We start from the raw sequence: 26,024 nt of genomic DNA on the forward strand, positions 1-26,024 counted from the left end.
TTGTAGCTACTTTATAATCGTAAAGAGACTCATAGAAGTTCAATACTTTTGCTATTCTTAGCAGGACATTTAGGCCTACTCGTACAAGCATATATTATGTTTATTATTACACATTTTATGACAAGATACTCTACATCTTTAACAAAACATAGCCACACATATAACTGACACAGTAGAGCCTAATCCCTAATAAGTACAAGTAGACATTTATGCATAATGGAAAACATCTGAGTGCATAGCCATGAAAGAGTATGTGGACACTGCGTCTTCCAATACTACATGTATACAAACTACTGCATTTGACTTTAAAATGTCACGCTTCACGAAATGGTTGAAATTCCATTTTTGGAGGCAACTACTGGTTTGTCTTTGAAAGCATCATCACTCTGATTCTTACATTTTATCCCAAACAAACTGCACAATTTCATCACCATCAGATCCACAATCTCCTCTTCTTCGGATGGCTGCGGAAATACAAATATACAAACTTATTAATGAATTACTGTTCTTGATCAAGTTTGGATTTAAGGTCTTTAACCAAAGGGATTTTACCTTATGATGTATCTGTTCCTGACTGAATGCCACAAGAATGACTGAGATGAAGAGGTTCAGCACAACAAAAGTCATGAACACAATGCAGGAGCCAATGAGGAAAGCTCCCAGCACTGGGTTGTAATTCAAAACCTACAAAAGTCATATTGTTTTAGAAACAATAATAGTATGTAGTGATTCTTAATGAATAACAATCTCAATGGTGACCTCGTCATAGTTGAAAATACCAAGCTGCAAGCTGACAATGGTCTGAGCAGCATCTAACAGCGTCCTATAGGAGTACAGCTTCCAGCCGTACATCAGGTTGGACTGAAATTATAAGAGATAAGTTACATATGTATGTAGCAGTTTTTACTGTGCATACTGGGTGTGTTTCCTGTATTGATTATAGCAATAAGGTAGTGTGGGAAAATTCTCACAGCAACAGAGTAGGCCAGAAACATGATGGTTATGACCACCAGGAAGCCTGAAATATCAGTCCAGGCGCGCTGCAGTGTGGCCGTGATCATGTGTAACTTGGGGTTCAGTCTCAGCAGGTGCCAGAGTTTGATTGTAGCCAGCAGTACTAGGAATGCAATCAGATATCCCAGCACTGCATCCGCCTTGGCCGTCTCATGGAAACTGGCAAATCTACAAAACATCCATGTACAACTATTGAAACCATTGGTTTGTGTTGTGCCTATCTCTTACAGAATGGAACTATATTGTGCACTGTGTTGCACACATTGTGGAGATTGTGCACAAATCAGCAGGCAATACACAATAAGCACTGACAGATGAATGAAAATATAATAGCATACGTTAGTGCGTGAGATAGTAAGGGAGCAGAAAGAATCTGGAACATTTTGCTAACTGTTGCACATAGGGTTGCACTGGGCAGCTGGTCATTAACATGCAATAAAATGACCAACGCACCAATTGAACGGAGGATGTATTATGCCTTGCTGAATATGAAACATTTACATTTTTAACTCACTGATCTTTGTGGTTTTGATAGTACTCCATGTCACGCTTTCCCAGTAAAGTTCTCTTTATGAAGACAGACAGGGCACTCCAGCTCAGGACAATAATGGCCAGTTCAAGCAAGTTCCACTTAGTTTTAAAATAGGACCATTTCTGCTGCTTCATTAACTTCCCCTGTGAGAAACAAAGTCAGTTTTTGATGTACCCACCATCAGCCCTGATAATACCATACCTGAATCAACATGTAATAGAGTATGAACATGAAGTAAATAGCTTCAGAGGCCATCACAAAGATATGCAAGCCACCGGTCGACTGATACAGGCGGACATTTTGGAGTTCACTGCGGAACTGAAATGCACCTGTAATAAACATGGGGTATGGGATTGAACCATGGACTGATTATCATCAAACCTAGTAGGGAAATTAACTCACCAATGGCTGTCGTCTCGAGCATTAATGTAACAATGCAGAATAGATTCACATTTGCATTGTACACAGTGAATTCAACAAAGATAGCTTGGGTGTACGCATTAAACCAGGTATTTTCGTACAGGTATTGGAGGACTCTTCAAAGCCATAGGGGGAAAAACAAATTTAGTATGATTACATAAACCAAAAAATAGCTTCTTTTAAAAAAAAAAAAGTGTACTAAACAACAAGCACAATCTGCAGTTAATTTGTTAAAAGTATCATTTGTGGACAATAGAACTTATATTTGGGCACCCATGTCCAGAGTGGTATGCCATGTACCTGCTGGAGTTTTGGTAATCTGGGCCTAGATCCACCACAAACCCTCCACCTCTATAGAGCACTACGTTGCCCCAGATAGGATATGCCCTAAGTTTCCTTTGAGACTGATATTTCCAAGGGCTTTCCAGATTCTGTGTAGCATTATCCGCCACATTGTACGTCCAGCCTGAGCCATAGGAGCCCATGTCCTCCAACTCCCACGAGTAGGGGGCATGACAATCTGATACAGACTGCTTCATGGACTGAGCAACGCGGCAGGATTTCTTCTGGACTCTGACTTGGCGAAGACGTGCATTGCCCACCAGCTTTGAGTTACCATCTGTGATAAAACCTGTACCAAAAACATAAAAGGGAATTGTATGTTAACACGACCAGGCAAGTATAAATATATACAGGTGTTCGTCATATAATTAGAATATCATGAAAAAGTGCATTTACTTCACCTTAAGCTGTGAAACTAATATATGATAGACTCATCACATGCAAACTGAGATATCTAGCCTTTATTTGTTATCATTTTGATTATTATGGCTCACAGTTTGTAAAAACCCCAAATAAAAAAATTAAGAAGAAAAAATTATAACAAACAAAATGGACTGTACAAAATTATAACAAAGAAAGGCTTGACATATGTTACTTTGCATGTCATGAGTCTATATCATATATTAGTTTCACATTTTACGTTGAAGAAGTAAATGTATTTTTTCATGATATTCTAATTATATGACGAGCACCTGTATGTTAAATGGACATTGGTTGATGAAGTAGAAGAGAAGTCAGGGCAAAGGTTGGTAGAGCACCCAAAATATTTACTCAGAGTAACATTGATCTGAAAATAATTTACCCAAGTAACAGAAGTAAGAAGTACTGTCTGAAATAGTGAAATAGTGAAAATACTACTACTGTATACTAAATTTGAAACATGAGCCTGTTGTCACTTCACTCAAATAAGAGTACTGTTACTTCAAAATAGTGTTACTAGTAGAAGGAAAAAGTATGTAATAAAAGTAGGCCAAGAAGTTCAGTCACTTCAAAAAGCTCGAGTAAATGTAACTGTGTGCTTGCTGCCTCTGGTCAAGGATAAGGATTTAAATAAATCTGACAAGGGTCAAATTGTAATGAGTCAGATCATCCCTAAATAAATCGGACGAGCACAGCATGTTTGAAGGAAAAGCTGGTCCACCCACGTACGTAATGCAAAACTAAAAAGGTAATGATTACTTATAGAAAAAATGACAGGATGCAGTTGCTGCAAATTTACCTCAACATGTCCTAATGTTAGCAGGTATTCACTGTTCAAAATCAGATTGATCTACAGTATGCCTTTGATGTACTTTCCCTTGTGTTGACACACCTATGTGCCTCAACATGTCATCAGTTATTTCATGTCAGAGATTGCGTACCTGGATAGTTGCCAAAAAGGTTACTCAATAGTGTTGCGTTTGCCCAACTGAACACATCCTGAATACTCATAGTGTCTGAGATGCCTTTACTGAAGCTCTGACGGATGTGTTGAGTCAAGAAATAAGCATTGGGGTCCCTCTGACCATATGCCACAAGGAGGAGCATCCACATGAATCCCACATATGCTGAAAGGTAAACACACTAACATCAAAATGGATATCGCTGCCGTTTTCTGGATTTTTCAGTTGCATACTCAAAAGCTTCCATACCTACAATCTCCCGTATGAGGATAAAAACCTTTTGCTCTTTTATCATATTGTTCCTCATCTTCTCAATGTCAGTTGGAGGCGGTGGTTGGTAAAAACTACAGGTGCTGTCTCTTCTTGCAGCGCGCACTGTGTCTGGGTCATCTAAAGGTAAAAGCATTATTATTAACCAAATTAACCAAACAAGTAGTGATACAAATGCCCTCAATACATTAAAAAAAATTACATCAACAGGTAAATTCAAAAGTGAAAGAGACACAGTGATAGAGAAGAAGAAAAAAAGTATTGTGTAATAAAGATAGGCCAAGAAGTTCAGTCACTTCAAAAGGTTACTCAAGTACTCATTTTCGGGACTATAAGTTGCACTTTTTTTTAATAGTTTGGCTGGGGGTGCGACTTATACTCAGGTGCAACTTATATATGAAAATATATAATTTCACATTTGTTATTTTCACACTGATAGCCGATAGAGCAGTGGTTTTTAACCTGGGTTCGAGTCAGTCTCAGGGGTTCGGCGGAGGTCAAGACAATTACCCAACTCATATGATTCGTGATGAGACGCCCCGCTTGAAGGGTTCAGTGAAAGCGCATATGAAACGGGTGGGGTTCAGTGCCTCCAACAAGGTTAAGAACTACTGCGCTAGAGAGTACTCTAGGCTTGTGTACTAGTATCTGCTACTCCTGTAAGGTTGTATAATGACAAATAAAGCACTTTCAGTGGTACTTACTATACTGTACTGATATTAAAAAAGAAAAACAGTAATCGAGTAGCAGAAAGAAAGTTTTGAGTGAGCGAGAAGCTTGTGAGGGACTGGCGAAAAGTGGAGGTTACTCTTACTGCAATGAAGAAAACAACAAAAGGTAATGGCGGGCTGAAAGCTAGATGGCAAGTTTGTAAAATTGTGCTTGAATAACGTGCTGCCGGTAGAGGCTTGTCCAACTGCGTAACTGCACCGTTGTTACGCAGGTAGCTGTCAACGGGTCAGGTAAGCTACCTGGGTCATGCTGCCCAGGAAATTGCCATGGCTGGTGCGACTTATACTCCGGAGCAACTTATATATGTACGTTTCTTCTTCAATATGCATTTTTTGACTGGTGCGACTTATACGCTGGAGCGACTTATAGTCCGGAAAATACAGTAAAAAAATTCATGTATTATGATCACAAGAGTTTTTTTGTGCTTCATACCTGAGTTCATTACAAGTCCGTCTACCTGAGGTTCTCCATATTCTTCTTGGTCAACTTTTTTTAGTACAAGAGCAAAAAAAGCTGCAAACCCAAGAACCTGTAATGAGATATTAAGGCAGTTTGAAGTGTAATATTAATATTTTCTTGTATGATCTTACGACATATCTTACCTTCAATGGTTGAGTAATAAAAAGACTCTCAAAAAAGGACACAGCCATTGAGATGAGCCAGCTTATCGAGCGATCTTTCCCATACGTCAGCCCGTACATCATGGTGAAGTATCCCGACACAACACTGGTCGCAATCACCAGCACCCACCCCACAAAGACAAACCACCAGGGCAACCCGCCTTTCTTCTTGGGGTCCCCGTTGATGCTCTCTTCGGGACTGAGGTCTTGATGCTCCCCCTCCAGGCAGGACACCGGGAGATGGTACTCCAGCAGTGACTTCATGCCATGGACCTGCTGCAGTGCGCGGTTGTAATTGTCAGAAACAGGGAAGCGAGAAGGTCCCAGCAAACCCAGCTCTTTTTCAACGTGGCACAGTTGTCTGTACAGGTATCGGTTGTAGCTGGCTGTACTCTTTTGTGTGCCGTAGGATGATTTATCTGAGTCCTCCCACATGCTGGATCCTGTTAGAGAATCATTTTTCATTTAAACATTTTTAAAAAATATTCCAAATTGATGTAAAATAAAGGTATGGATCAAATAATATCAAACTCTCACTGATAATACACCGCATTGTACGTACAACTGTTTACCTTGCAAACTGACTGAGCCCAAAGAGAGAATCAAGGAGCTCTCTTTTTTCGCCGAGTCATTGTAGAAATCTTCAGAAGGTTTGTTATGTTGTTTGATGATTTCCTCCACCAAAGACAACAGTGTGTTGATATCACACTGTTGCCCAGGTTTGAGGTCTGAATGGGGAAGTGGGCTCTTCATGGCTTTTGATAGGGACTGAGCAATCCTTTTTATGTCCTATAACATGTTAAAAATGTTAACTTGATGTATACGCCTATCTTATTTTCAATATGCACATTTTTAAACAATGCCATTGACTTACCTTGATCACAGTATCAGGAGTTATGTCCTTTAGCTCTTTCTGAGGAGAACTCTGGGAAGGGGACACTTTACCAATCTTCCCCTGTTTGCATGTTTCTGTTTTGCTTTTTTCTCGAGGGCGAGTGTTTCTGAAGATGCTCACAATGAGGAGATTTATGGGGAACATAATGATGGAACTTTGAATCCCAATCATCACTTGCTGCCACGTGAACTCAATGTGCCCTGCCAAATACGACACAATCGATAATTTGTGAACCTCTCAAATTTGCATGAAGAGATTTTGCTTTAATTATAGATTAACCTCTTCACCCCACTGTAATCGAGCACATTTTCTCCATTTCAGCATTACTCAAATCTTAAAGCTTCTTGACCTGAGAGCTTACAGCCTACAGGCCAGTGCAACGCCTCATTTGAAAACCAAGACCTACAAAACGGAGCTTCTTCCTTGTTTTTGTTTGTTTTTGTTGTCGTTACTTTTTTTTTAAGTGTTTAGGCGGCATTTAGTGTTTCAGTGCAATGTAACTGTGATAACGCTTCAAAAAATTTGACGGGAAAACAAAAAAACGTTACAAAAGTGTGACAAATACGCGACAAAAACATGGCGAAAACAGTGGAAACCAGGATGAAAACATGACAAAAGCATGACCAAAAAAAGCAAAACGTGTGACGAAAATGCAAGAAAAAAAGCCAAAAAAGAGCAACAGAAAAGTGACAAAGAGTGATGAAAATGTGGCACAAATGTGATGAAACCCAACAAAAAAGGGATGGGAAAAAATATGAATAAAGTGAGGAAGAAAAAGATCCATTTAGATGAGTTTTGCAGGTTTTGGCTTTCAGATGAGGCCTACAGGCTGTGACCTTATGGATTCAGGTGAAGCTGAACTGAAGAAAATGCACTCGGTTAAGGCGGGTGTTAAGACGTTAAGAGTAAAAATAAATGATTTTAAAAAGACGTTACCCAGGTCCATTGTCTGTTCAGATGGGTCAGTTGGGATGCCCCAGAACATGATGCTTGTGAGCATGGTGCACAAGAGCAGAGAGAAACAGCAAGAGACACGCTGCACCCGAGTAAAAGTGCTGCAGGGAGGACGACTGATGACAGAAAACCAAATGTGGCCATCGCGGAAGTCCTTTGCAGTCTTCATGAAAAACAGATTACTAGTAAAAAATAAAAGAGAAACAGGTAAACCAAATACATACAAGCCATGACACTGCATGTTCATTTAGGCTCAATGCAAATACATTTTACCTGAATCTCTTCAAGTCCGTTTCTGTTGCCACTGGGAAAACCTTATCAAGTGTGCAGTCTCCTACATCTATGGCCAACCAGGAGTTACACAGAATGTGCCACTTCTGACCAGTCTCCAAGTCCTGCACCATTACCTTATTGACATACCTGCACAGAAACAACGTAATCATTTTTGGAGATGAGAATTTTCAACCTTTCAACAAGTCTTTCAATGGAAGAGGACGCCTTTTTTTCGTCAGGCCAGCCATTCCCCCCTTCATTTTGTATGTTAGATGACTTCTAAATGGAAGAATGTTGTCTTTGTAGTGTTTTTAACCTCATAATCCCCGCCTGAACCAAGAATGTTTTCTCAAGGCCATACCGCCTTTGCTATGCCCAATCCCGTCAGATCTTGGAAGCTAAGCAGGGAAGGGCCTGGTCGGTACTTGGATGGGAGACCGTTTGGTAACACCAGGAAGCCTGGGGTGAATGTGGTGTGTGAGTGAGTGGTTGGTGGTGGTCGGAGGGGCCGATGGCGCAGACTGGTTGCCTCGCTTCCGTCAGTTTACCCCAGGGCAGCTGTGGCTACAACAGTAGCTTATCACCACCGAGTATGGAGTGAATGAATAATGACGACAATGTAGCGCTTTGAGAAACTTGTTAATACAGGCTTGTAAAGCGCATTACAAGTGTAAGGCATTATTATTATTATTATTATTAAGTTTGGCTTTATTCAAATCTAAAAGCTTCTGGGAAAAAAAGCCAAAACAATTTGATCAAAATATGAACGAAAAGGCAAGAAAAGAGCAACAAAAATGTGATGTTGAAAAAAGGAAAAGTGACAAAAACGTGACACAAAAGACCACAAAATAGCAACTGAAAAGTGACAAAAACAGGATAAAAAAGTGACAAAAGTGACAACGACACGCCAACAACTCAAGGAAAAAGTCATTTAGATGAGTTTTGTAGGTCAGCTTTCATATGAGGCATTACTCTGGTCTATAGGCTGCAACCGTTTAGATCTGGGTAAAGCTGAACTGGAGCAAATGCACTTGGTTGAGGCGGGGGTTTAGAGGTTATGTGTGAACATATAGATTAACTACTACTACTAAATGAAAACACTTGCCATGCAGGGTGTGCCCCGGAGTTGTCATGCCACAGTCTTATGCTCTGCAAGTCTCCCAGTGAAAAATGAGTGGTCAACAGAAACATGTCAACTTCTCCCCTCTCAAAAACCGGCTTCTCAGAGTCAGTGAGGTGATGGGGCTCACTCTCGCCCTCTGTCCCCAGCAATGTTATGGTCACCTATAACGTGAAGAGAGTTGATAATAAAATGTAGTACAGATCTCATTGACTAGGTTTACTATTTCTATGCTAAGTCATACTTGAGAGGAAGTGGATGCACCATGTCGATGTCCTGTGCTGACACTTATCACATAGCGATACTCTGCCAAGGGATCATTGTCTTCTAGTAAAGTTACCTTGACCTAAAATCAGAAATAAGACAACATAAAGTGTAAAGATTTTCATTTGTTAATCACAAGACTAGTCGATGGCTCACCTTAGCTGAATCCTGAATGTCCTTTCTCCACGCCCAAACCACAACCACAAGATAAGCTGCAAAGATGGCACCAACAAAACAAACCACTACTGGGTTGTTAGTAAATGTGGCAAAAAGTTCTGCAGTGCGTGACACGTCCACCAAGTTTGGCATGACAAAGAATGAGCTTCCAAAAAACGTTAGGTGATTGCAGAGGCACTGTGTTACTGCATGAGTGGTGAGTGGGCCAACCTGGGGCAAAAAAGCAAACAAACTGTGGATTCAGAAAGTTTTCCGACCCACTTTGATTTTTACTTTGGTGCAATCATAAAATTCTTCACTGATTACCTCATGATTGTAAATCAAACACTGAAATGAAGTAAACTTAATTAGATTTAAGCTAATATTCCTTGCACTGTAACTCAAACAAATGAAACAGGGATTGAAAACTGTCTAAAGCCTCTGTACACTGTCTAAATATCATATAAAGTAGTTACCCTGCAGCCATCTTGGCTCCAAAAGGACCCTGTTTCATTCCAGTATTTGCACTGAGCCGCAATGGTGACAACTTTAACAGTGGCATTGACTGATTTGATGCCAGGTTTCACGATAGGTTTGATCACAAGGAAGTGCACTCCGACGTCTCCAGCTCTGTCCTTGGGCGCAACCACCCATGTATATTTTTCACCTGTAAGAGAATTTTAGATGTGTGGATAGAAATAAGAAATACCCAAACAGGTAGGACATTTAAAGTTCTAAAAACAGACAGTATTTCATTGATTTTTAGGAATACCTTCTTTTACTTCCTCTATGGGGAGTTGAGTCTTAGCGACAAATTTTTCATGAGTTGGATAAGCTTTGTGTCCCAGGAATGCTACAAAGGAAATGTCTTCAGATGGCTCCATTCTCATGACCAGTGTTACATCAGGGGAGGGAACGTCGATTATTAATGTGCTGAAATTGGCCAAGTCCAGCTCTGTGCTGTTCTCCTGCCCCACATCAAGTCTAGGAAGGAAAATCTAGACACAGGATGAGTCCAAATTTATAATTCTGTGACATAGTGAACTCCACGTCAAATATAGAAGATTACACACTTGGCTGAGTGTATGAGTGTGTGTGTGGTTTTATAAAAGGTAATGCACACCAGGGAAAGGAGAAAGATTCAGCAGTGAAGTGGTTGCTATGTGGAGTATATATAACTTTACACATTTTGGAAACATTTCAAAGCTTTTCTTCAGGACCTAAACAATTTGAGGGTCTGAAAAATAACATTACTTGCTATTTTTGTGCTAATATTTGATATGAAATGGTGAATTATCAATCTACCAATGCAAATGGTTAATTTTAATGTTAGTCCAGCATATAAGAGTGAAGCATCATATTAATTTGTATTTCTTTACCTCTATCTCTTCCGGTAAGTCGTGGACAGCAATGACAGTGCCGTCCATTTTGGTTAGAGAGACTGATCCAACTGTCCCAGTGATGTCTTCCTCTTTCCAAGCATATGGATTTTTTGTGAAACTCATCATCTGTAATATCAAGAGTAGTGAAATCTTATATAAATTGAAGTATGTAGTCTAAAAGAGGCACACATTTTCCTGTATTGGTACATACCCTTACGTCCACTGGCTCTTCTGGTGAGACAATAGCTGCTGGGAGGGCGGGGAAATTGAATCTGGAGGATGTGCTCTTCTGCACATTGATATCCTGCTTTTGCATAGTTTGCGGGGTTATTCTGCACTCACACACCGTACATTCACCTTAAGGCACAGTTATTTTCTCCAATATAATGTATGTTGTCAGGGTGCAACTACAAACCTGTTTACGTAGACACTGATCTGACCAGATTCAATGATGGCAGGCTCTCCGTCCAGCCTTTTGTTGGTTAGTAAAGCACTTTGTATATTGTTGATTCCAGTGAGAAGAGACTCTGATACTTTTTTCTAAATACAAACATACTTGATTAATACAGCAAACCCTTTCCCTGGCATGAGCGTCAGAATTAAAGCTCACATTGGCTGAAACGTTTAGCATGTTGCTAGCTGCTTCTAGAATTGGAGAGGCTGCTTGAACCACTTCTTTATCTTCTTCAGCAGAGTACTGATTAACACTGATAACGTTCAGAGAGGCACTGAGGTCCATCAACAATAAACCAGCTTCTTCCTGAAACGACAACATACTGAGTGGATCATCACAACCATATTCAGACTCATATACTTAAACTAGAGCTGTACATCACTATACATACAGTATACTGCACTAAATACTGCTCTCTTGCCTTTCAACCTTTTTACCTCTCTTTCCCTTTTGACTTTATTTCTTCGTTTTCACTTAATTGAGTACAGTACCTGAGCAGCGGGAGTCAGTTCATCAGAGTACTGAGTGAGTCCAGCCACAGCTTTGGCCGTCACCTGAACCCCTCCAGTTGTGTTACTCGGGGACGCATGGAGAACTTTGGTCATTTTGGTCAACATTTGTTCTCTTAGCTGTAAAGACAATATGGATGTTTATAATGCGCCAAAAACTCAAAAGGACTGAACATTAAAACTATTAGATACCTTCTTCCTTGAGTCCTTGTGCTCATCCTTGGGATCTGTGTTGAGCATATCTGAGACAGATGTAAAAATCTGTCCCAGGGCTTCACCAGAGAGAAGGCCGTTCTCCTCTAACTGGGTCACTGTGTCCTGCACAGCAGACTGTAGGGCGTCCACCGAGCTCTGTGTGTTACTTCTCCCAACCTTAGGAGAGATTTTATATAAAAAGATGTCATACTTGAAACTTAAAATGTTATTGTAAAATGTAGCAAGACAGACCTGTGTGGTTACGTCGGTGTAGGCTTTGTTATTTTCATTCTTTACAGTCACAACTAAAGACAAACTGAAGTTGTTGTTCTCATCTCCAAGTGGTAGAAAGACTGATTTTATTTCATGGACATTGCTGCATCTGAGGTGTTTGCCTTGGAGAGTAACATCAGCATGACTCATTATTCATGCACTATATATATTCATACAGTGATCCAATTTGGAAAATGCAAAAATCTTCAGCATCAAAATTGTTCATATAAAAAAACCCTTGCAAAGGACAAAGGACTATATAATTCAATGATGTTTGTTTAGAGCAACTTTCTTACCCAAGTTTGTTTCAATGCAGTAAACACAGCCTGAAAGGCATGACAAACTTGTTGTGCACTGAATGTTAAAGGCATCCAGCACTGTCCCAGCAGACGGAGAGATGCTACATGACACAGTAGCAGTTGCAGGTGTAGTAGATTGAGTTGGCTGAGGGCTTGGTATTGGAAGAGTGTACTTGGCAAATCCAAACTCAGACTTTCCTGCAATGAAGACATTATAATTTAAAACACTGACAAATAACAGTAATACATGCATTAATTTGAATAAATGCATTAAGAACTCACCATAAGCAATCACAACAATGCTTTTCATTGTATCTCTAGATATTTCCAAATGTCGACTATTAACAGTATATTGAGTGTTTCCATCCTGTTTGTCAGTGGGAGGACGTCTGCTCACTTTGGAGTAACACTTTTCAAGGCTACCCTAGAAAAAAAATACAGTCAGAAGTAACTAACAAGTTATTTCAGTGAATACTATTAAAGTTGAAATAACAAAATGTACCGTGATTGGTGTTGCATCCTCAACATACCATACAACATCAGGACAGACTTCTTGACAATTCAGTTTGAGAGTGACCAGGCTATTTAGATTAATTGAAGTGCAATTATCACATCTACAAAAGTGGGAAAAGAAGAAGAGTCTTTTTCTTGCTCATAGAGGGTTTAAACGGTTTTGTATACTTTACCTTATTGTTACATCTTTGAACTCCTTTGGCGTAACAGAGATGCACGTGGAAGCTGCAGCGACTTTCACTGGACTTCTAAACCAACTCGTCTTTTTTGCAATTAAAGTGAATCGGGCAAATTCAAATGGATCAGGAAGACACTCCTTTTCAACTTTGTAAGACTGATGCTCTGTTTTGTTCACACATTTACAGGAGCCTTCTGTAAACAAAGACAAAAAGTCTTTATTGACCAAAATACGGACACAGTTTTTCTTTAACATTAACATTTACATATACGTACTGCAACGCCAGTGAAATTTTATTCCTTTGCTGGGTATGGGGGAGACGTCTGCACTTATATTCACACTCTGACTGTAGTCAACCAGAGCAGATGGAGTTGCCGTAATTTTTAAATTTCCCAAATCATCTTCCAGCTGCAAAAGACAATTACTGCATCAACAAAAATAATTATCAAATGTTATGGCAAAATTGTTACAACAAATAATATGCTGGTAGTTATCTCATCGTAACACACAAGCTCTTCTTGTTGGTCAGTGTAATTATGACATGCTTGAAATATCTTGTCCAAATCTACATCAGCATCCAAAGCAGAGAAGGCATTCATTGCTCGCACTCTGACTTGTACAGGTCCTAGAACACAACAGTTATGAAATGTGATTTTTTTTTGGCATCTCCCCAAGTTGTTTTAATATAGTTAGCAAAACATACCTTCAATTGGGGAGGAGAAAGTGAATGCCTGTTTGCTGTTATTTAACATGTCTCTTCTTTCTGAGATATTGCCTTGAGCTCCGTTTAGAGTGAAAAGGAGCTCCACTGGGGCGCCTTGCTCCAGATGTACGTTGATAATGAGATCAGAGGAGTCCGGACACTGGCCTTCCTCTGCCTCCACAAAAGCCTGCAAGCCCTCAATTGTCTGCAATAGACATAGCTCGATCTTAGTGGTTACTGCTGAACTTGTGATCTGATTAGAAGCTGTAATGGTCAGGTTGTGACAGCCCTGCCCAAGCCTTTCCACTGCATCCATGTCCAAAGTGATATTGCAGGGCACAACGGCACTGTCCACAGAGGAGTTAGCCACCAGATGAGCGTTGTGTTTAACTGTGTAGGTAACATTTGTACCTTTTCAAAAACACAAAGCAAACTCTTATGTAATATTCACTAATAAATCATATCACAAGATCTGCAAATTCCAAACCTTTCTCAAGAGACACTTGGATTTGTACTGGCCTGCCATACAGTTTATTGCATTTGGTTTCATCAGTAGAAATGTTCTGAGCAAAGCACTTGAGGGCACCAAACTCTCCCAGAGGCTCCTGAATGGTTATTGTCCTCTGTGCTGTAACACGCCATTCCTTTGTGGTGCATTCAACATCAACCGTAAAAAGTCCAGGTTGAGTAAATTTATGAATCACAGTGCTCTCTGTCCTGGAAACAAAAACAAATCATGTAAAATAACACCAAATCTGAAATGTGTAATGTGTCTGTTTTGAAAGAATTGTATTGCACTGTGATAAAATATTCACTCCTCTGGGCTGTATGGGTCAATTGTATGACCGTCTCCAGCGTTGACTGTACATGTGAGATTTCCCTCAAATGGATGCAAAAGCCACTTGACTGTAATGGTAACATTATCAAATACAGCTGCCAGTTTACTCATTAATAGGGATAGTCCTGGGTGGGGAGAAATATTGCTTTATGTTTTGAACTTATTTTAATTTGAGATTACACAGAATTTAATTCTGACCATGTTTGCAGTGGTATTCCACAGAGAGGTAACTTCCAAACGCTGGACATGGCTCTCCAAAGCTGCTGACATCCACAGGAACCTGGCAGGCCTGCAGCCCATGGCAATGTGCTAAAATACAGTAAAAGGTGTACAAAAGGTGTTTTTAGTTTTATTTTTCCCGGTACAATAAAGTTTTCTCATTTTCTCATATATTTGATTTCAGTAGAATAAACTACACCCCAGCACAAATGCTCCTATCTATAGTTAAGATATACTACAGAGCTTACTTTTTTTTGCACTGTCCTGTAAATTCATTAGCAAGACCCTAATATATGAACCACCGTTGTTCTTGACCATAGAACATACAACATAGAAAATATGCCACCCATCTAGCGACCCCCAAAATGTATCCTGTGAGACTAGAAGGGGTCCCGAACCCAGGCTGAGAACCACTGCTTTAAATATTTGCCAAAGGAACACACTGTTTAAGTTTCGCATTTGTTGGTTGTGCATAAAAATCAGTTGTTCAAAATATAGTAACTGTGTTGTAAGATACTTTTTGAACTTGGTCATCATACCTGTTGCAGAATCCACCACATCGATCCAGCTGCACTCTTCCTGGGAAGCTGTGGGTGCAGCTGTCAATTGGGATCTGCAGTAATGTATGGTTTTCCGACCAAAAAAGCTATCATCTATCTCCATTACTTGACCTGAACCACATTTTAATGTAGCGTTTTGACCTTCACAAGCAATAGATCTTCCTGAATCTAAGAAGAAAAAATATTTTATTCAACATTTATATCTACGTGTCAGTATCATTATTTAAATGTACGATGACATACCAAACTGGCAGATAAATGCATATTCTTTGATACAGTTCTCAGTAGTTTCCCATTGAAAACCTGAATGTTTCTGTATGAATCCACAAGCTGCCTCTGGCTCTGGTGTGTTCACCCAATTACTGTAGCTGACATCTGAGCCATCCAGCCAAGAAAGAGAGCCTGAAAATAAGAACAACTTCATTTCAAAGGCATAAATAATGAGAGTAATAATAAATCAAATGGTTGTGTCAGGCGTAATTCAGCATGCTCTTTGTTACTGAAATTGTAAACCACTAAGACAATCGAGGCAATAACAGTTAAGTGAGGTAAAACAATAGTAAGAGAGATTGAGTGACAGCTGCAAGCCTTTTTAAAGCCAGTGAATGGAGGATCCTGTGTGTCTGAGCCTGCTGGTTCAGGGAGATATCAGATTGTGGCAAGAATCAAGACATGTGTAAACAGAAGCTTGGATGTTTTAAACAAAAGGCATGTATGCTGCAAAGAGGGGTATTTTCAAAAAAATTCTCGATTTATTTTTACTTTACACCTGGAAAAAATACAAGTGGGTTGTAGTGCAAACATGACCGGTGGAGAACTACTGCAGAAAGACAATACAATTTCGAATCAGCAATAAACAATATACTTGGTATACATTTTTATCTGCATAGATATATTAAACAGTGGTCTTACTTAATTATTTGGAAGTTAATTTCTGCAAATTACATTTAATTTAGATTTTTAAAAAAGCAACTTTAAGCAAATAAAAAACAAACAAAAAATACAGTTAAATAAAATTTCCTCACCATCACTTGTAGTGTCCACAGTAAAGTTTGGAGCTGCTGGGGCCAGTCCAAGCCACCAGTCCTTTCCAGGATGCAGATGCTTCTGGAGAAACTGCTGTGTTTCATCGTTGAGAATAAAAGCGAGGTGTCCACCACCGCGTTCACACCAGGACTGCGCACTGAGGAAAGGACGTTGCAGACTGACAAACTCAAAGCACGAGCCATCAAAGCTCTGCTGGTGGTCTGGACATGAAAGATCATCATTAATTTCCTCAGCATAACAGACATAGCTGAGGAAGAGCATTATGACAGGGATATAGTGTCTGCCCATCTTTGCAAGCTGACTGACCACACAGACGGGGATCTTGGTTTTAAAAAGCAGTGACATCAGGAACAGGCACTAATTGGCCATTTAAAATTAGGCTAGTACATTTGGACAGTAGCCATGATTGATGCCTGCCTTTGTGCTGAGCCTGGACACATCATTCTTGTGGACAAACAAAGCGCAGAGGAGCACTGAAAAGGCACAAAATCCCATTGTAAATGGTAATAGCCACCACTCATGTCAGTCCTGTAAACCTGCCCAGAGAGATAAGCCCCTCTTTCAAGCCTGGTTTCATAACACTGGTCAAAGACAGTGGATTACATCAAATGAAATAATAATAATAATAATAATAATAATAATAATAATAATAATAATAATAATAATAATAATAATAATAATAATAATAATTATAATTATAATTATAATTATAATAATTATAATAACTTATATGTTTAATTATAATAATTATAATAACTTATATGTTTAATTATAATTATAATAATTATAATAACTTATATGTTTATTCATTCATTTTTGTTTCCTGTTTTCCCGGATGTCACGAGGGGGTAATATTTGACGTCATATCCGTGAGCCCAGCGCTATTGAGGACATGCTAACTTGCTAAAAACAATCCACGTTTATTTGCGTATCTCTTTTAGATTCAATTGTCGTGACGATGCTTTCATGTAACCGGACCTTGGGGAACACAATGATTTCAGCACTTCGTATTTTTTGTAGAAACCAAGTAAATGCACTTTAGATACGCACATGTTCAGCGGCGCTAATGACACTTACCGCTGTGTGTGCCCTCTGCTTTCGCAGGTCGTCTTTTATGAACAAGCACATAGATGTCTGTCCACACAAACAGAGGGAGAAGTTCGGATTGCTAAAGTATTGAAGGAAAAGTTTCCTTTAGCCTCGTCTCTCCAAGTTGTGGACATATCAGGTAAACAAGCGACATGCAAGGATCATGATGATCACTGATATGATGGTTTGTATGTCTTGTCCCGATCAGTTGCATCGAACTTGTTATTTCATGTTATTGTCCACAATATATGTTTAAAAGCACGCTTTTAAAAAGTCATAAAACGTAATAACAGTGCAGTTCTTTAATTACATATATGAACAAAATGTATTTTTTCTTGTATATTTCATAACAAAAACTGATAAGTTAGCTCTAAAATAGGTGTAGCATCAACAAGTATTATTTTATTTTGTTTTTAGGTGGATGTGGAGCAATGTACGAGATTCACATTGAGTCCAGTGAGTTCAAAGGAAAAAGAACTATTCAGCAACACCAATTAGTCAATCAGGTAATTGTTTTAAATTGCTTTTAAACCTATACAGATAAATAATGCTAACTATTTTAATACCAAAGTAGTATTAGTTGTTGACTTCTTCTGACATGTATTATTAAGAAGCCATTGTTTGCTTGCTCCATTAAGTTGTTTATCACATATCTTAATGTGGGAAAGGTGTGTGTAAGTATATTTAAGATATGCAGCTTAGGGGACACTTCAACTATAAGGTATGGTATTCTTTATGGCCCTCGTAGGGAAATTTGTCCTCTGCATTTGACCCATCCTTCACCGCCACTGGGACCACCCGTAAGAAGCAGATTCACCTAATGTACATGTTTTAAGTATTCGGGGAAACCGGAGTACCCAAAGGAAACCTATGCAGGTTTGGGGAGAACATGCAAACGCCAACAAGAACGGGGACCTTCTCGCTGTGAGGCACGATCGCTAACCGCTGCGCCACGGTGCCGCCCAATTGGGGCTAAAGTACCAGTGTTCTTTAGGATATGAAAATATCCCTGGAGCTACCTCAAATGCAACTGGCACCGTCGTGTGTCACTAGTCATTCTCTTGCACCACTTGGTAATTTCTCTTCTTATGTTAGTCCAGTGTTGATTAAATTATGGCCATTCTGGGGTCTCCCCACGGACAGCCCCCGCTGCTCCTGGCTATGGAAAAAAGAGAGGCGGGAGTTGCTGTGTCTCCCCCGTAAGATATGTCTCAGCAAGGTAACATAAAAGCCATTATTTTCCAGCATAGACAGACATAATCTATTTAAGCCGCAATGTCCCGTGTACTATCAGTGCAGTGACAATAATAAATCAACCCGCTGCAGAAATATCAAGGCTCTGCTTAGAGCAGCTATACACTCCCTGTAGCACTTAAAAAGTAAACGTGCCAGATATTCCAGCGGCAGAATGTCCAACAACGACAGCTCATGAAACTGTTGACAAACAACAATACAGGTGATGAATGAGTGTTTGCTTGGCTCTAGTTAGTGGGAGGTGTTTATTTATCTAATTTATTGGCTTTGAACGGTGTGAAAAGGGTCCCGTGGCATTAGTTACTATAATAGGATATCCGGGGAATGTCTAGTAGCAATGGCTGCTACACTCTGGTGTGATTGGGCAATGAACGTTTTGGGGCGGGGTTTGGCAAAAGGTCAATTAAACATTTACAATATTTACAGCAGTACAGCAGTAGCAGTACAATGGCAATTCAGAAGAGGCTTGTGTAAGGCCAACTTTCAGTAAGAAGATGTTTTTTGAAAAAAAGAGATCTTAAAATTGTGGCAATTGAAGAACACAGGCTGACTTATAAAGCTTAGACTACACTATCAGACCCCCCCCTTCTCCACTCCACTAAACCCCCACATTAACCTGCATTGTGGTATAGCTCAGTTGTCTCACATACAGCACTAGATTCATAATCATTTTGAGTCATGCTGAGAGGAAATACCGTTGGAAATAAGTGTGTCAACAAAACTGACCACAAACGCAGCAGTGAGAGAACACGATATACTCAAACCAACAAGATTATCAATTTAGAGTGAGCAGCATTGGAGTGACATCAAAATGCCGTCTCAGAGGATTTGTGGAATTGGCCTAGTAAATGAATGCCTTTTTTATTACTGTATCTACTCCTCAGGTATTAGTTGCCATGTATGTGAGTTAACTGCTATTTTGAATATTGACTATGTAGTTATTAGACAGTGTACCTTGTGCCTTTCGTTTTGTTTACATTTTGTCTTTAATTTCCTCTCAGGCACTCAAAGATGAAATCCAAGGAATGCATGGGCTCAGAATATTTACTGAAGTTCCAAAGAGTTGAGGAGCGCTCGTTTCAGTGCTGGCGGACTCAGCTATGACTTTTTTCCCCCATATCAGAATGTAGAAGAGTAACTATTTGTATGAGCCATAAGTAAGTACAGTATGTCACGAACGCACATCTAAAAGCCTGAGATTTATGAGCCAGTCAAGCTTAAAACACGCACAAATTGAAAGTAATCTCAGTGATCTGCATGGCAGTATCCTGAGTGTGATATACCTCTTATGTGACAACAGTAACACTATGAATACAATGGGCTGTGTTTGAAATGTAAGTAAATAAAGGAATTGGTTACATGATGTGTTTAGAATTTTCTTTTTTTTTTCCTCTGCCACATTATACAAGGTCTCTCTTCACTTTTTTCACAGTTGGATTTAGGTTTTTTGTCTTTACCTGCTTACCACAAAAAAAGGCACAAAATATAATGACACTGACCAGCAGGTGGTGCACTTTATGTTTTCTTATTTTTCCTTTTTGTTTTTTTTGTACAGTATAATTGAGATTTGACATCACATCACACATTGTTGTTTCTTTATCTTTCTATTTGTTACTTTCTTTTTATGTATTTTGTTTTTTACTTCAGCGCGCGAATGTACATCGATGCGTATTGATTCTCATGCGTTTATCATGGTGGTCAGTGGAACCGTTCAGTTGACTTGCTGCGTACAGCGCATCACATTAGAGGGGGTGCGTGCTCTCCAACATGGCTAAAGAAGGGTCTGAGATGACGGAGGAGACCCAACAAATGATAGAAAAACAGCTAAGCAATGAAAATGAACCGGTGGAGTCTTCCTGCGATGGCAAAGACATGCGAGCGGTGATATTGTCAGGCTTTGGCGGTCTCAACAAACTCAGGGTAACCAAGAAGGCAATGCCCGAACCTGTGGATGGAGAAGTGAAGATACGCGTCAAAGCATGGTGATTATAACGACAGGTTGATAAATGTGCTTTCTCGGAGTCTCCAGCTTTTAACGCGCCATAATCAAAACATTACAGCTCTGAAGCCACAGGTCTTTGCTAGTGGAGAGTGGCCATTAGAGCTGAATCTTATCAAGCATATGTTTACATTCACTTTTTTCTGAATGACGACCTCACATTGCAGTGCATCTGGGATTTGAGAGAAATCTGTTTATCAAAAAATGATTTATTTTTTCAAACATGGACACTTGTTGAACATGTTATGTAGAACAGAGGATTTATTATTTATTTATTTTATGTTGAAAAAAAGGTGAACATCCTAATATGTTGTTTATGCTCGTGTTTTGTTTTGTTTAATGCATTCTAAAAACTTGCTTTCTGCAGTGGTTTAAATTTCTTGGATCTATTGGTCCGTCAAGGCACAATTGATAGTCCCCCAAAACCACCTGTGGTTCCTGGGTTTGAGTGCTGTGGAATAGTGGAGTCTGTTGGTGAAAATACACAAGGATTTGAGGTTAGTGACACGATCCAATTTTAAATTAGGCATTAATAAGGTTAACAACCTGTAACTTTGATTCATCCAGATTGGTGACAGAGTTATGGCATTTGTTAACTACAATGCCTGGGCAGAGGTGGTCTGCACTTCTGTGGATTTTATTTACAAAATGCCAGATGAAATGAGTTTTACCGAAGCTGCAGCATTCTCTCTGAACTATGTAGCTGCATATATGATGCTTTTTGAAGTGGCCAATTTGCGGGCTGGGATGTCAGTGCTGGTACATTCAGCAGGAGGCAGTGTAGTAAGTATAATGATATTTTTAAAACATGGTATTTTGGTTATGTACATTAATTTACCTTCATTTTCCTTCTGTGCAGTCATGTGTTGATGTGCTGGTATCATGTTGCTTATTTTTCAGGGTCAAGCTGTAGCTCAGCTGTGCTCCACTGTTCCCAATGTGACAGTTTTTGGGATTGCATCGTGTTTCAAACATACATCTATCAAAGGCTCTGTGACTCACCTCTTCGACAGAAGCACTGATTATATACAAGAGGTCAAAAAGTAAGCATTATCTTGTCTATATGATGATGCTCGCTCGACAGTTTACTAAAACAATCTCCACCTTTTAAATTTGAATTCCCACTATTGTGTTAACGTGGCCCCCTTTGAGTATTAACATGACGCAGATGTTACATGCCTTATTTGGACTTTAGTGGTCACAGTCCCCATGGCAACTCATGGTGGCTCAACTTGGGGAGCGGCTTCATTGTGTTGGGCCGAGGTCTGAGCTGACAACGTGGACCAACTGAGCCAATTAGGCATAAATCTCTTAAACATAACAAAGCTGAATGCTGAAACATTATTCCAGATTTAAGTGTCTAGACTCTATTATCTTGTGATATAGTTTTCAATCTTTCACCTGCTTATACAGGATCCTCAGTGTGTTCATGAATATATTTGTCTGTTTGCTCTTTCTTTGAAGTGCACATCCTATGAAAAATGTGCCCTTCAAAGAAAGAGCATGCTTTGTTACCACCTAAGAAACGTTGATTTGTCCAACGCTGATCCCGATTTGGTGATTCATGCTTTAATGTCCTATCGTTTAGATCATTGCAATCTCTCTTTTACTTGTTTTAATAAATCTGCTCTGAATCATCTTTAAACAATTAAAAATGCGGCAGCGAGACTTTTAACAGGTTCTAGCAAACGGGCGCTAATTACTACAATTTTATCCTCCCGGCACTGGCTTCCCATCAAATTTTGGATTTGATTTTATAATTTTAGTTTAGACTTTTAGAGCCTTGCATTATCAGGCCCCCAAGTATGTCTCTGATCTGCTGTGCTCCTACACTTCTGGTCGCACCAGATCGACATTAAATCCTGAAGAGACTTGTCCCTTCAAGTTCAGAAATTGTGGAATGACCTTCCTCTGTCCCCACGTAAATGGCCGACTGTTGATTCTATTAAAAAGCAGCTGAAAACACAACAAGGCCAATGATTACCTGTATTTTACTTGTCTATATTTTGTTGTTTTGATTTTGTGATGCACTTCGGGATTTTATCTGTGAATCGTGCTATATAAATGTTTTCTTTCTTCTTGTGAAATCACCAAGCTTTCACACTGATTAGGTTTACAGAAAGCAATGATCATTTGAAATAAACCTTTTTATTATTTAGGGTTAAGTGACAATTGAATATTTAAATACTTCAAATTAACATTTCTATGTTTGTGCTTTAGGATTTCTCCAGAAGGAGTGGACATTGTGTTGGACTGTTTGTCTGGAGAGAACACAGGGAAAAGTCTAAGTTTACTGAAGCCTTTGGGAACATATATCCTTTATGGTATGATGAATAATCCCTTATATATTAGTTATTATTTATTTGATGGGGACAGATAAACAAAAATAGATTGACTACAAGCAATTTTATCTACAATTATTGTTTTAGCCAAGGCTAATTTGCAGAACCAGTGTCTAGAGGAGCCTTTAACAAGTCAAAATAGGCTTTTTAAAATTGATAACAAATATTATAACTAAAGGGAGGTAAAATAAATCAAAACTGTAACATGCTCTCTTACTCCAACCTGTACATTATGATACTCAAATGATGTGATCAAATTAGAATTAAAGTCTGCATGCCATAGCTAGGATGTGCTATTGTCATGGCTACCATCATTGACTAATCTGATGTAATTACTTCTTATGAATAAATTAGTAGCTGGAGTTGTATGAATAAATTCTGAAAATGTAAAGGTCAAAAGGCGCTTTTCCCCTGACTCACTGTTTATGCCCGAACACTGGTTATTAATGGGCTTTTGCATCTGCTCACCTATTTGCACTACACTAATCCTTTTATTTTTGTCTCTTCAGGCGCATCAAACATGGTAACTGGGGAGACAAAGAGTTTCTTCAGCTTTGCAAAATCGGTGAGTCAGAGATACACTGGGCCATTCTACAATGAGGCCCATAAAGTTACTTTTTTTTTTACATCTTTCATGTGAAATGCCAAACAACTGTAAAGTACATCCTTTTCACCTGGTGTGGGGTTAGAGAAGGAGCATATATGCTTCTGAGAAAATTGTGAGGAGCACAGGGGTATACATACAACTTGCATGTCTGTTTTACTGTGTTTCAGTGGTGGCAAGTGGAAAAAGTGAACCTTTTTAAACTTTATGAAGAGAACAAAGTCATTGCAGGATTCTCGCTGCTTAGTCTTCTCTTCAAGCAAAAGAAATGCAGTCTAGTGAAGTTGGTGATGGAAAAACTGTTGCACCTCTATAAAGAAAAGAAAATTAAGCCTGTAGTGGACTCGCTTTGGGCTTTAGAGGAGGTAAGATCTGACTCATGCATATTAAATAACTTGACTTTTGTCTTTTAATAACCACAAAAATACAGTGGTATGCATACGTATTCAAGATTCAAGATTTTTTTAATTGGCAAACCATGTGAATGGTTTGAAATTATGTTTCTCTCATCCTTGATTGTGGAGTGGGGGAAGGGGGAAGAGGGGTGGGCGGGAGGTTAGGGAGTTCAGCTTCCTGATGGCCCCGTGTACGAAACTGTTCTCAAAGTAACAACAGTCACAAACAGAGGAAATATATAAATACATAAAAAAGAATAGGGTAAACAGGAGGGGGGGGTGTAGGAGGCCACACACCTCTCACCTGCTGCACACACCCTGTTTTTTTAATGCATCACAAGCTCTAGGACACACAACACATCCATTACTAGATACTGTCTCTCCTCCTCAATAGATTAAAAATTAAAAGAAACTGTTCTCAAAGTATCGGCTCCCCTTTAACTTTATGACATTTTGCCACGCTATAGACCATAAACATAAATACATTTAATTTATATTTTATGTGAAAGACACACACTAAGTGACAGACAATTGTGAAGTGAAATGAAATTTATACATGATTTTGATTTTTTTTTTATAAATAAAAAAATTGAAAAGTGGGATATGCATAAGTACCGGCCCCCGTTTTCTTTTAGTGCCACCAATTGCCTTCAGAAGTTGAATGAAGATTTCTGAATGATCACAAAGTTAAAGGGGGGCCGATACTTATGCAACCCACTGTATGTATTCTTTGTGCCAATCCACAAACCTGACAAGTGGCCTGGTTGTCTGAGGCATGTTAAACCATGAAATACTTACATTAAATATTTTGTAACTGCACTGTATGTATGTTCTCAGTGACTGGATACACAGCAGATAGCTCGGTATATTTGTGTATACATGCAAAGTGGCATGGGAAAGTACAGCCATAATGTGGTCAAACATTGGCACACTGCTCTGGCCATTCAGAAGAAGCATTCCCCATGAACGAAATCATTAGAGAGGAGAAAGATGCTGTGGGAGCTAGTGTGTCAGGGGCATTGTTTTCTTCCTTTGTCTGGACCTGAATTAAGTAGACATTTTTGGTTGTACACAGTGACTAATTCAACTTTGCTGTCAGACATAAAATTGCTAAATTTCTCATGAAAATGTATGACATCCTATAGTGGGTAGACTCTTTTTTTCTTTGTTCTACTTGCAGCAACTGACCTCATGATGTCACTTTATTGTCACAGGTAAAGGAGGCCATGCAGAGAATCCATGACAGGGGAAATATTGGAAAACTGATTCTGGATCTTGATAAACCTCCTACACCTTTGGTATGTATGGTAATTGTCTTTCTTTTTGATTAAAGCCTTGTTTTCATTTTCTCACTTCAATCTTAACGATTGACTGATTCATTACTATAGTTGTACGCTGTACTAATTTTCTTTGAAATTAATAATCAATCTAAATCTGGGTGATTTGTTTCTGTAATGTTATCACTAGATGGCCAGTGACAGCACAGAGACAAGTGAAGCAGGGGAGGAGGAAGAGGAGACAGAGGGGGATGACATTAAGGAACGGATGCCTTTTATCCATTAGATTAAATGTACGGAGTAGAGCAAAGGGAAAATGTACCTGTTCAAAGCCAGATCTACAAGCTGTGTGTACTGGGCAATTACTGTACGTATGCATGAGTTGTATGTCCCTTGTCCTTCTCTTGGTGTTCTGTGTTTTAAGTTACAAGAACAATTCAGTAGCTTAGCACCACAGCAAGGGCCAGTTGATGGTCTGCTTTTGTTGTTATTGCTTGAGATAAATGAAGACAGCAGTGCGCATTATGCAATTGATATTCCTACTGTAAATGTTAATACTATAAATAAGTACATCAAAAATATCAGTATGATGTGATAGTAATATTTTGGTAATTTAAACACGTGAACAAAATTAAAATAGTGAATTGTAGGCTACATCCGAATCAAGCAAATTGGTAAGGGGTCTAAGCCCAAACCGGATGTGCATCAGCGTCACCATGATAAGAAGCGTCCTAATAGGGCTGTCAATTAGGAAGGAGGTAGGGAAAGGAGCATGTGTGCTTCCTATCATACCTCCTTTAAGAGATCTAACGGATGACCTTATCACGTGACAAGGAGATAGGAGCAGGACATAGGAGCTATTATTGTAGGAATTTGGATTCAGCCATAGTCTTGCCAACCTTACTACTCCTTATTGAGTT

The 26,024-nt window shown here is 39.2% G+C and overlaps 3 protein-coding genes across 3 annotated transcripts; 2 read left to right on the top strand and 1 right to left on the bottom strand.

The window, feature by feature from the left end:
- Positions 1 to 161: 161 nt before the first annotated feature.
- Positions 162 to 16,418, bottom strand: LOC306962183 (polycystin-1-like protein 2). The gene is made up of 41 exons (XM_079555266.1): positions 16,123 to 16,418; positions 15,341 to 15,499; positions 15,077 to 15,265; positions 14,517 to 14,627; positions 14,296 to 14,443; positions 13,968 to 14,197; positions 13,481 to 13,891; positions 13,287 to 13,402; positions 13,053 to 13,185; positions 12,773 to 12,971; positions 12,589 to 12,700; positions 12,369 to 12,510; positions 12,084 to 12,284; positions 11,767 to 11,909; positions 11,512 to 11,691; positions 11,302 to 11,439; positions 10,967 to 11,116; positions 10,772 to 10,896; positions 10,568 to 10,688; positions 10,354 to 10,482; positions 9,747 to 9,972; positions 9,451 to 9,641; positions 8,975 to 9,205; positions 8,799 to 8,900; positions 8,540 to 8,718; positions 7,435 to 7,581; positions 7,144 to 7,343; positions 6,187 to 6,407; positions 5,885 to 6,101; positions 5,295 to 5,755; positions 5,125 to 5,221; positions 3,940 to 4,080; positions 3,670 to 3,855; positions 2,267 to 2,597; positions 1,949 to 2,082; positions 1,748 to 1,875; positions 1,529 to 1,689; positions 972 to 1,182; positions 760 to 861; positions 553 to 684; positions 162 to 464 (listed from the first exon to the last, which is right to left on the bottom strand). Exons 1-41 carry the CDS (start codon positions 16,403 to 16,405, stop codon positions 321 to 323), a joined length of 7,362 nt encoding a protein of 2,453 aa, XP_079411392.1. The 5' UTR covers positions 16,406 to 16,418; the 3' UTR covers positions 162 to 320.
- A 595-nt stretch (positions 16,419 to 17,013) lies between these two features.
- On the top strand, positions 17,014 to 19,830 carry bola3 (bolA family member 3). The gene is made up of 4 exons (XM_079555920.1): positions 17,014 to 17,171; positions 17,249 to 17,372; positions 17,651 to 17,739; positions 19,489 to 19,830. Exons 1-4 carry the CDS (start codon positions 17,103 to 17,105, stop codon positions 19,552 to 19,554), a joined length of 348 nt encoding a protein of 115 aa, XP_079412046.1. The 5' UTR covers positions 17,014 to 17,102; the 3' UTR covers positions 19,555 to 19,830.
- A 344-nt stretch (positions 19,831 to 20,174) lies between these two features.
- Positions 20,175 to 25,824, top strand: vat1l (vesicle amine transport 1-like). Its single transcript, XM_079555609.1, has 9 exons — positions 20,175 to 20,469; positions 20,854 to 20,983; positions 21,054 to 21,269; positions 21,387 to 21,529; positions 22,707 to 22,810; positions 23,338 to 23,393; positions 23,603 to 23,797; positions 25,042 to 25,125; positions 25,295 to 25,824. The coding sequence occupies exons 1-9, from the start codon at positions 20,255 to 20,257 to the stop codon at positions 25,388 to 25,390; spliced, it is 1,239 nt and encodes a 412-aa protein (XP_079411735.1). The 5' UTR covers positions 20,175 to 20,254; the 3' UTR covers positions 25,391 to 25,824.
- The last annotated feature ends 200 nt before the right edge of the window (positions 25,825 to 26,024 follow it).

The sequence above is a fragment of the Gobius niger genome (assembly GCF_951799975.1).
Source record: "Gobius niger genome assembly, chromosome: 4".
Classification (NCBI taxonomy): Eukaryota; Metazoa; Chordata; class Actinopteri; order Gobiiformes; family Gobiidae; genus Gobius; species Gobius niger.